Below are 11274 nucleotides of genomic sequence, written 5' to 3'. Positions count from 1 at the left end.
CTCGTGCACATAACATACACTGCGTCAGGGAAAGAGCCCCCGTGAGCCCACTACCCCATTCTAGCTCACAACGCTACTGCATTGTGGCTACAGAGACAGATTGGATTGGATGCTTTGGTTGGCTCGAGTACGTAGTTGCCAGTCGTTCAAGAGGCATTCGCTAAAAACCGGCTGAACGAAAGCCTATCGAAGAAATTCAAGGATTATTTAAGGACTTCAAAATAATTAAGGGTTTTCAAGGCCTTAAAAATGCTATTTTTTAATTCCAGGGTTTTCAAGGGTTTCACAGACCGTTACGAACCCTGACTGGGATCGATATCCAGCACCTTCACCAGATGTCACGTGGTAGTGGCAAGGCCATAAGCACAAAAAATAAGAAACGTGCAACAGCACTGAAATGAACTCTTTATTAGGCTCACTTGTGCCCAATAAAGAACTAAAAAACTCAGCGGAGGACATAGCAGCAAACATGCCCGCTGCATGTGGCAGTACTCAATTTACAATCAGCGCAGAAAGATCGAGATATACCGTCCAGAAAGGATACTGGGAAAGCCTGGAACACAGAAACTGTTGTGCTTCTACCATTCCAGACTAATCTCGGCGCATCTAGCACAGCAAAGCAAATGATAAAGCGCCATTTCGAGACACTGAGCATAAACACATGAGCACAAAATCATCCCAATGCGCTGCAATCAAAGATAAGGCCACATGCAAACAACTGCTGAAAACAACAAATAAAAATCTGTACCCTTCGGGGCATTACATAAGGTTATGATCACAAAAATGTTTCAAAGAACTGGCAGTTTTATTTATACATGGATTGCAAACCTTTCTGATCACCCCTCATATGTATCATTACTGTTAAAAATACAAAATTGAAAATTGAGACAAAAAGAAGCTGTGCCTTATACACCAAGAATTATAGTAAACCAAACAGGACGACAAATGCTGCACCCATTTGGACAAGGTATTCACATTTTATTTCAAGTGAATAACAAGCAATCGGGCAAATGCGTCTCAGTCCCCTCGCAGCAACCCAATATGAAAACTCAAGCGGAAGGAGGCAAAACACAGTTGGAACCAGTTGAATTTGAGTTGGCGCCAATCAGTTCTGACACCTTCCAATTGTTTAGTTAATTAGAATGCGCGTAGAGGAAAAATTCTGCTAAGGAACTATATTATTCACCGGCATTTGAAGGCTTTGCCAGGTTGGAACAGTTCGTGCTAAGCCACTTGCAACGAAATTGCTGATGTTTATTATGAACAAAAACTATACAAAACGAGACTTCGTCGAAAAATCAGAATTTCAGCCATAGAGAGCAAAATACTGACAAACGAAGTCTCGGATGACAAAGTAGTGTCGCAATGAATGGTCTGCTCACAAGAATCAACGAAACGTAACAAGTTCTTCTTGGCAGAACTTGTGATAAGGTGGTGAGCTCATAAGATAACAATCAATGGTGCCATTTAGAGCACAGCCATGACAGATGGTCAAAAGATCTTCGACTGCGGCAAGCGCACACCAGTTGAGTAGAAGGATGTCGCGGCGACCATTCACTACCCTCTCTGCAATCCTGTCTGCGCTGCAACCGCCTTCCATCATCGCTTCTCTGCTGGAACAAGGAGAGAAGAAAACCACCATGTTGGCTTCTTCACTTGGCAGTCACGGTGGGGATAATTTTTGAAAAATGCCGAAGGCCCTGAGACACCCAAGACCGTTTGTACTTTTTAAAAGTTACAGCAAGAACAGAAAATAAAACTTGCTCTGAACAGCATGAGGCTGACAAGTTATGTGTAAAAAATACAAGCTTTGAGCCAAGTCCGGTCTTAGGTCAACATACTGCGAAGTTTTAGACTGACACTGGCAGGATAGATGAAAGATTAACGAGGAGAATGGGTTTAGAAAGAATCTGGGAAACCTGCTGATGGATCCTTCTTTCAAAACCCAATACATATCACATAAACAAAAGCTTGAGCAGCCCCCCACAACCACAGAAAAAATACTTTCGAGCAGTAAATCTCCGAAATCCACAAAATAACAGAAGGCTACAGTGCACACTTACCCAAGCATGGGGCTGGACTTTGTTGTGCAACTGATGGTGCACAAGTGATCACTGTCCTTCAAATGACTGCACAGGTCGTCCATGCTCAAGCCAGAACTTGCGTTGACAAAGTCTTCCTTGATGATATTTTCAGGACGTACCTGTGCAAAAAGTACCCAATCAGCCAGCTTCAGAATCATCGTGGACAAAAATGGGCACTGGTTAGAGGTGTCTGTGCCGAATTGAAGGAATGCTGAAAGACAACTGCATGAATGAGCCAACTCAACGAGTCTTATTTGCTAAACTGACTCTCTGGCCAGCCTTAAGTTAAATTACAGTTTGTGGCCAGTTTGGTACAAAACATAGGTTTCAACTGAACTTCAAAATTTCAAAACCTGCACAGTGCTTGTATTTCAACCTGCTCTAGCAAGGCTAGGTCATCTACATATGTTGAAATGTTATTACACAGCTGCTGTGTGGTTCATGCTTCACATACCAAGGTTTCGGATTCTTCCAGCCATACCTACCAATAATTGAAGGTGAGTGGCATCAATCAATCACCCAGTCAAGTGACGTCCAAAAGTATGAACAGAAGCACCTCTTTGAAACAAACATGCTTAGTTCTACATTGGCCACAGATCCTCATCTGAGCTGTTCAACAATCAAGTGGCGTTTGTGTTCTCACTAAAGCGACCAGAGCGCAAACCTGTTAATCTTACCACCCAAACTTCAAAAAGCCTTTGCATGCTCACAGGGGATCAACAGCACATGAAATGCATGGTAGCACCCTTTGATAGGACGCTTTGTCAATGCCTGCACTGTCATGGAACTGAACAAGAATGAATGTGACCTTGCAATGCTATCATGGTTACACCACAGGCTACAAAAAAGCACCAGAACACTGTTCTGCATTTTCTGTGGCCAGCACTTAAATCTGGTTTGGTTAATGAGGTTTAACCTCCCAAAACAGCTCCTGCTCGGGCATCGGCATTAAGCCTCTACTCTTGAGGAAATGAAGTTATCTGAAGCCAAACGACAGCTTTAATGTCAAGTTTTACAAGTCCAGAATCTGAAACTTGAGCCTTGCAGATGTATTCCCATTGTGGTTACAGTGCTACTGTCGCATTGAGGGTGGCAAGACAAATTAAATTACCAATTCAGAGGCATCTTCCAACCCTCACTTCATCTATTTTCTTAACTCTCTGCTCTTTACCTGCATTGTGCCGAAACGTTAATAAAATGCTTACGGTAAATATTTAAAATATATCTTTTTTAATTGAACAGTGGTCATATTTATGAATAAGTCGTACTTGTGATGGCCCTAGCACGTGAATTCAATGGACTTCAGATGACAGAACACAACCTATCTTAGTATTACCATTAAGTGGAGAGAAAAAGAACAAAGCTTCTATCAGTTACAAAGCCTTATTCTTCTGATCAAGATCCCAAATATGTGAGGCAACCATACCTGGCAAACACGGAGAAAAAAACCTTTGGGGCTGATTTTCTCATCTCTTTTCAGGCTATTGCTATTACTCATCGTTGCAGCATTTCAAAACCAGCTACAGAAAGATCCTGTTTGCTCTGACTCCAAGGAAACAGAAGAGTGCAGTAAGGCCTTTAACGATTATGCCTATAATATTCTTGAAATTGACTTTTGAAAAACAGTCGTCAACTATCCCTAAGTTGTAACCTTTGTTTCTAAATATGTCCGTATCAAAAAAACATTTCATTGTACATAACAGACCACTGCAAAAATGTTCAACTGCCAAACGTGCGCACTTTAAACCGATTATTTATCACCCCAGGGATAAGTTTAAGAAGATGTTAATCGTAAGTACTCAACAGCTGTACCAGGTACCCTAATTTAAATTCAAATCTGCAAAACACAGCTAAGAATCTACATAATTATGCCAAATTTGGTTACATTTCGCTCACAAATAGCGAAAACAGCCTTAATCGCCACATCACTCTAAAGACAGCTTTTACGGTCAGTAAATATAAAGCAGGATAAGCCACTTTGCTGCAACAGCATACTGATTTCTTGCAGGTAAGAAACTACTCAGAATAATGAACGCTTTTCAACAGTGCGTCCTCTATAACCTACAAATGGTTTTCTTTGCAATGAACGGAGGGATACAAGGACAGAGATTGTTCATTAGTGTCATTCCACCAAACTATTTGATCACAAGATGGTGCTCTCTCCAAAAGCACACATTGGTGCCAATGTAGCTGATGCCATTTACTGAAGCTACTTCTAACTAGAAGCACCAAGCAATTTACTCCTAATAAGAAAAAAATTTTTTTCTTCACTTTCTAACATTAAATGTTCGCAGTTGTGTGCAGATAAAAGCTTTAAAAAATTCTGAGAATTGGCGGGGCTTCACATCCCTTGGATGTTGACATTTATCATATAGCTACTTCAACACGTGATCGATTTTACTTTTACATCTTTGGGTGTAATTAACTAACCTATTCACTTAATTCCACCACTGCAGTATGCTGACATCATCCTCTACGATTCAAAATGATTCATTTCATCCTAACTCTTCTAAGAACGAGAACGGCTGCGGACACGTCCTGTACATGCGACCTTGCCAACATAGCCTAGTAATGCTTTCGCATTAATAATCAATCCTGACAATTTGCTGTTGTCGTATATGACAATATACTACAATATGCGATACAAGAAGAAACCTAGTAACAGCAAACTGACTACACTCTGCTGCATGGGGGAAAAAAAAAAAGAAGGGAGTGCTTAATTTCCACATCCTCTACTCTAAAGGCAGAAAAAAGTGCCATGGTGTATGTAGCGGCCCGTCGCAGTATGATTACGGGACCAGGCCTAGCTAAACTTCGTTTCATACATTAGGTGCAACGTTACGAAAACTAGCGCTCCTGTTTAAGGGGAGATGCTACTCGAAAACATTTTTTTCTTAATATTGATGCTAGGTGAATGAAAATTGCACCACTTATAGAGATTGATCTCCTCTTTCTAAATATGCTTTTAGTTTTAAAATAGCTTAATGCCTTCATATTCTAAATGCCATGCATAAGTGAAAAACAATGCATGTTTGTGCAGCTGCTGTACAGAGCAGCAAGCATGGTAGGGCAGAGCCAACTAGTTCTTTATGTCCCCAACACTCCACTGAGTGCAAATAAGCAACATAGCAACATTCCCTTGGCATGCAATGTTTTGAGACAATTTTATATCTGGTGCCTTGTTTTTAGTGGCTAGAACAAGATAATTTTTTAAATTTGCATGCCCAAAAATACTGCTGATTGCATTTAAACCTAGATACTTGCATTCTACACATCCTAAAGATCATGCATGCCAAATTTGGTGTTGATTGAACAAAAATAACGACATAAAATATTGTGCACAAAACCCATATTCGGCCCAAAATAAGAATTTGAGAAAAATGCGATTTAAAGATACAAAAGCTGTTTATTGCTGTTGTAGCAGCACTACCTGCATGAAAATTGCACACAATGCAGGCCAGGGTATCATGATACAGTGCACAGTTTTAGAATTCACCAGCATCATATGTTGCTCCCACAGTGACATTGTGAGTAGCATTCTCAAGACGTGCTTTCTTCGCTAGCTAGCGATGCTGAGACCTTGCTTCTGTCAGCCACTGCTTTGTAACCGCAAGGTTCACTTTTTTTGTTATGGCATTAAACTCCTTATGGTGCACTTGTTTCGGCTAACCAAGAATCACACAAAATCGGGCAAGTTGATTGTATCCAGCACCGATAACGCGCGCCCCAACCACTGCATTGACGTTCACGACGAAAATCTCCCTCGGGCTGGCTGAAGGGCGTCGTCCACCGGAGCTGTACACCGCGACGAGCACGACTATGACACAACGGACGCGGCACACGCTACACTGCTGCAACGCAGCTCTAGAAACGACGAGTCCTTTTCGCTTCTTGGCCAACTCGCAAACGGAAAGTTAGCACCGTCCGCGCTCCCAACAAGCTGGCTGCTCCGCTCGCCAGTGCGTTCGCGGCACCGATCTTGCCGATAAAGGCACTCGCCGTACTAGGTCTCCTCAACGCTCGAAGTTCTCGAAGATCTTTATCTTCTTATCCAATGCACTGACGAAATCGCCTAAGCGGTCGCTGAAACTTCAATGCCCAGCCGGCTCCGAGCCGTCAAAAGCGTCGCCTCCGCCGAGGTTAGGCCTAGCTGCCGCGGACGTCTCCACTGCACGCTGTTTCACGTTGCCGGTGACTTCCCTTGAACGCGTGGTTTGACCGGTACTTTCGACACCGAAAATCATGTTTCTTCTTGGCTTCTATCGCAGCGAAGAGCACGAAGATGCGTGAAATTTTGAAAATACGCCGAGAGAAAACTAGCGGGCAAGCGTGACAGCGAGCTACGCGTCGCATGAAGAGCAGACGAGCTATGGCCGCTTCCCACGCCCACAGCCAATGGCGTGGTCGAAATCTCACCACGTGATTTAAATGGCCAGTGAAAATGCTAGGTTTGGGCTGGCGAAACTTTTTTTTTTTATTACATGCTGGGGGTTTGTGAAGCGGCAAAGCCAGCTTTAGGGAGAAAAAGCGTGGGCCTGCCGCCTTTCAAAATTCCAGTGGCGTGCGACGCCGCGATTTGACGCGTCACGCGCTTGAACATGGGTCATATCTGCCCCTTCTCTAGCCACCTTGAGTGCTTTAACAGACTTTTTTAAATAATTTCGCGACTGTTTTCGGCTCTGATTTTTTTATATAATAAAGAGGAAGGATCAGTGTTGCTAAAACAGTTAAAATCACAAAAGTGACTTTTTTACTGAAAATCGCCGTTTTTCGACCCGCGTCTCCCCTTAAGTAGCCTGTGTCCGTGACCAAGAATAGTGTGTTGCCTGTGGTGCACAAAAAACAAATGATTTCCATACAGGCTATATACAAGGCATTCGTCATTAGCTTCAAAAAAATTTAGATTTCCGGCAAAATGACCAGAATATGAATTAATACTTTGCATTTGCTGTTTAGTCCATTGCTGATCTCTTCATGGAGAGTAGATGTAAGCAGGAAATGTATTGGAGGAAAAGCTCACCGTGCTCAAGAGTGGCTCATTTCTCCTTTAGCATGTCTCTTCTGAGCACATTTTAGGTGCCCACTGGGAAGCTAGACAGTTTTGTGCCTTTCAGTTCTGCACCATGAAAACACCACGGAGCGAATAATTTCTCCATTTTTTGTTGCGAACTACTTGCGTAGCCTCTGCAGTACTGCACCTAATGTTTGAAACTGAGTATCGAAATCCTTCGCTCTGCAGTGGCAGTCCTGATTACCATTACTATATTTACCAATGGTAACTGAAAGGGTTTTGTGTCTGTCCTGCTGGTGTGAGGCTGCGAATGCCTTTACTGTGCAAACCCTCCTGCAAAGGTCCAGTGTGGGAATCAAGACTACTAACAACCAGCTTTGCAGACTGAGCGGTCACTCAAAACTGACTTTGCCACACAAAGTGCAGCGGGGTTAACAGAGCTTCACCTAAGCGCACTGCTCCGAAGAAAGCCGGTTGCCTAGATGGGGGCTTTTTGTACCTGATTCTACCAGTGGGTGTCCTTCAGAGAGCTTCGAAACATCCACCTTCCACAACCCACACGGGTGACCTAACTACTAGGCCATGTTTTACACATACCATGCAACATTTTTCCTATCCGTACGAAGTGTTCTATACACGAGGTTAGCATGGAATGCAAGAAAAAACTGGAACCTGGCTTCCTTGTGTAGCAAGGAAGCCAGTTGCAGTGTGAGCTCACATCAGAAAAGAAATTATTAGTTGTGCTGGCACCATCTAACCTAAGACAACATGCCAGCAGTATCCGCGGATGCATTATCAGTAACACCTAATTTGCTCAACCCCTAATGCTTTGATGCCAACAAACCAGATCTACTATTGAATCATTAGTCGAGCAAATGTTGGCGACAACGAATGAAGGTTGAGAGCAACCTCGGATGAGAAAGCAATGCAGATTCACAACATATTACTTGGGAAAAACTCCATTATTCTTCCCTATGACCCGAGAAAAATGCACAATAGTCAGAGAAATGCATAGAAGGTCAGAGAAATAACTCAAGTTACCGACATTCTAGTAGAAATTAAGAAGAAGAAATGGACATGGGCAGGACATGTAGTGCGAAGAGAGGATAACCGATGGTCGCTGAGGGTAACAAATTGGATTCCAAGGGAAGGAAAGCGTAGCAGGGGGCGGCAGAAAGTTAGGTGGGCGGATGAGATTAAGGTTCGCAGGGGTCAAGTGGATGCAGATAGCACAGAACCGGGTTAAGTGGAGAAATATGGGAGAGACCTTCGCCCTGCAGTGGGTATAATCAGGCTGATGATGATGATGATGAGTACAAAACTGCATACTTGGAAGCGAGACCACTTTACCTTGGGCTGGCAGCCAGCAGAAGCATGGGAGAGAGCACCTGCACAAGCATAAACAAGGCATTGCTTGAAATACAGGTAAACAAACACTTTGAATTTTAATAATTCAATGTGGATTGGTTTTACTGAAAAGCGCCATTTTTACGGTTTGTTTACCTCTGCCAGCACGCCCTCGCGGCAAAAGAAGGTACCCACGAGAGCGTTTAATTGCAAAACTGTAGCTGCTTCATGATTTCTGTGATGACGTTGACCTTGAAATGCGGCTTCGTGAAAAAATAAAGCTTTAGTTAATTTATTCACATGCTATATCTATAAAAAAGTTAGCAAACGGCTCCTTGACTTGCGAATAAACCGCACCCTGGCGATCATTGATTCAGATTTTCGTCACGCATTGATGTCTCGCCGAGGCGTCACGGCGTCGTCATTTGATGTCACGCTCTATAACTTTAGAGCGAGTCCCGTAATTCGGCCCCAGGCTTTGCAAATTGACCATGAAGACAGAATTTTGGAAATATTTTTTAGTTTTTCTGCTCTGACAAACAGGCGTGCCAAATGCTACTTCGACCTGCATACTTTGTCATTGCGCTTTGTTGTGTTAACTATGAAAGTTTTATTTTGGTAAAAAGAGTTCCTTGACCACTATTCACAAACAACTACCAACCACTTAGGTATATCACGATAGCATACTTCCAATAAGAATATAAATACCATAATCTGCACAGCAGGTTTTTGGCTACAACCATTTTGACCAGAACTAAAGAATATTGAAAAGTCTTCCATAAGAAATAACCTAATTATGCTTCTTTTATTTTCCCATAACATGGGAACTATTGCGATATCCTGAAATTAGAAAAAATATATATTTTGTTGTCTCTCATAATAAAATTTTCATTTATGACCAGTACCGTCTACTTCCAATGTGATGCTACTCTGCACAAATGTGCTGCAGTCAGATTGAAGACTCGAAGATAAGCTGTCAATACTACAATTTAACAAAGCAAGTAAATGGCTGTAGATGCTATATTTAGAGAACATACATGCTAGCCAGTTAGCTACAGCAATTAAACTCGTAAAAAAAATTCGTAAAAAAAGTCGTTTTACATGGCAGAAAAAAAAAGGGGGAATACAGAAGTAGCATTTTAATGTGGCTATTCGCCAGAGAGGAATCTTTTGACTTGCACTTTTGATTTCCAGCAGCTTTCCCACTTCTGGTATAAAAACGTTGCACTGTTAAATTAAGGCCGCATTCACGTGCAATCAAGCGTTCACGCATGGCAGTAGTGACACAATGTGTACCTGCGGCCTCTTTTCACACTGTAAGCATTTATTTGATTAGGTTGCAAAGTTACATATCAGCTGCAGTGATGCGAGCAAACTTATCACAGGCAAGACTGCACACGTAGGCAAGCAGTAAGCCTCGCTTTGACTGCCTTTGTAGCTCGAAAACAAACAGGGGCATATGTCTCTTCCCTTGTCAAATTGATACTTCCAGATTTCGAATTCACTGTCTGAGAGGCGACGCTTGCGAACCACTAACAAATGAAGACCTCGAATACAGACTATGGTTAGGGCATAGTTAGGGCAGAGCTTTTCAACATGCAGCAGTTCATTCAAGGCTTGGGCTCTTTCCTCAAGAGCGTCGAAAAATGATACGTCGTAGGCGTGTGCGGACGATACTTACCACAATGGGCGTTTTCTGCGGCATCACTCCATGAGACAACCCGCTGGGTCAGCGCCATGACTTTCTATTTTGGTACTGAACTTCAGCACAACTTCGGACGCTTTGGTCGTTTTCGAACGCACAGTAGTCAAGGAGATAGGCACAGTAGGCAGTCGCAGTAGTTGCGTCAGTTGCGTAGCACTTAGCTTGCCTAAATGGCAGCAACGGAAATGCAGGATGCGTCACTCAAAAATAAAACACAACCTTACGTTTTCTTTGAGAATAAAGCGAAATACAGAAACTGAAATGAAATAATAATGAAATAATTTTATGGATTAAAATTACTGTAAAGAGCGTGATACATCGATGGCGTCCGTCGCGCCATCTTTGCGATGTTGAATAAGTTAACTTGGAAAATTGGCGCGGCGTAAATCCGTTTAAAAAAGTTTAAAGCATGGGTCTAGCCACCATAGTTAGGTGACGCGAGCGGGCCGCGAGCGCCGCTCCTACATTTCATGCCTCTCGTAGGTGGCGCTGCTCTCAGCACTTCGATGCGTGCTCGGCTCGCGCTGGGGCACGGCCGGTCTCGAGGGAGAGCGCGCGCTCTTCCTCGAGACCGGCCGTAGCTGGGGTAAACTTTGCTGCAGTTGCAGCGCAGTCATACCAACAAAATGTTAAAATTATTGTTACCACTTGAAATATTTGAACCAGGTAAGCAAAATAGGCAAGTCAGGAGTGACGTCGACAGCTAATATGCTCTTTGGCACCGTGAAAGCGGGCGATGCGGCTGTGCCGGTTGTTTTGCTTGTCGCGCTACTAAATGCTGCTTAAGTGAGGAAGTTTTGGTCTGAAGATGCATTACATACCCTTTCCAGATGTGCACAGTTGTCGAAGTTATAAAGCTAATTATTTTGGTTTGTTATTGTGAGTTTTAAAAAAAGCCAAAGCGACTCGGGCTGAGGGGCGTTGCAGTCGAAGATTACAGAGAATGCAGATGACAAGCGATTATTTAACGTGCGGTTACGTCGCACAGTACGCAGGCACCAGGCTAATTTGTATTCTTTGTTGTCTGCGAATTTCCGGTGCGTCTAAAGTGGGAAAGTGCAATTTTTAGCAGATGATAGCCAGAACATGCAACACGCGATGTAAAACGGTATTTAAGTACAGAAGGA

At 43.0% G+C, this 11274-nt stretch overlaps 1 protein-coding gene across 3 annotated transcripts; it reads right to left on the bottom strand.

Moving 5' to 3' along the window:
• Window positions 1-393: 393 nt before the first annotated feature.
• Window positions 394-10281, bottom strand: LOC146171023 (uncharacterized). Of its 3 annotated transcripts, none has more exons than XM_084586577.1 (4): window positions 10124-10281; window positions 8425-8483; window positions 2064-2203; window positions 394-1613 (listed from the first exon to the last, which is right to left on the bottom strand). In XM_084586577.1, exons 1-4 carry the CDS (start codon window positions 10179-10181, stop codon window positions 1388-1390), a joined length of 483 nt encoding a protein of 160 aa, XP_084442703.1. In that variant the 5' UTR covers window positions 10182-10281; the 3' UTR covers window positions 394-1387. The 3 variants fall into 3 exon arrangements, with proteins under 3 accessions (XP_084442703.1, XP_084442704.1, XP_084442705.1); XM_084586578.1 differs by having other exon boundaries at window positions 394-1610; XM_084586579.1 differs by having other exon boundaries at window positions 8446-8483; window positions 10124-10280.
• Window positions 10282-11274: the final 993 nt, after the last annotated feature.

The sequence above is a fragment of the Amblyomma maculatum genome, unplaced genomic scaffold, assembly GCF_055883805.1.
Source record: "Amblyomma maculatum isolate TAMU_Amacu unplaced genomic scaffold, ASM5588380v1 scaffold_24, whole genome shotgun sequence".
NCBI lineage: Eukaryota > Metazoa > Arthropoda > Arachnida > Ixodida > Ixodidae > Amblyomma > Amblyomma maculatum.
The sequence above is the reverse complement of the archived record's forward strand: the minus strand, read 5'-3'. Positions and strand labels throughout refer to the sequence as shown.

Bases quoted from the DNA above. Each gene is read 5' to 3' on its own strand.
- LOC146171023 (XM_084586577.1), bottom strand. From the start codon at position 10,181: ATGGCGCTGACCCAGCGGGTTGTCTCATGGAGTGATGCCGCAGAAAAC. The intron at 2,204-8,424 runs GTATGCAGTTTT...CTTTTTGCACAG, and splicing joins TAAAGTGGTCTCGCTTCCAA to GTACGTCCTGAAAATATCAT. The intron at 1,614-2,063 runs GTAAGTGTGCAC...TCCTTGTTCCAG, and splicing joins AAGTCCAGCCCCATGCTTGG to CAGAGAAGCGATGATGGAAG.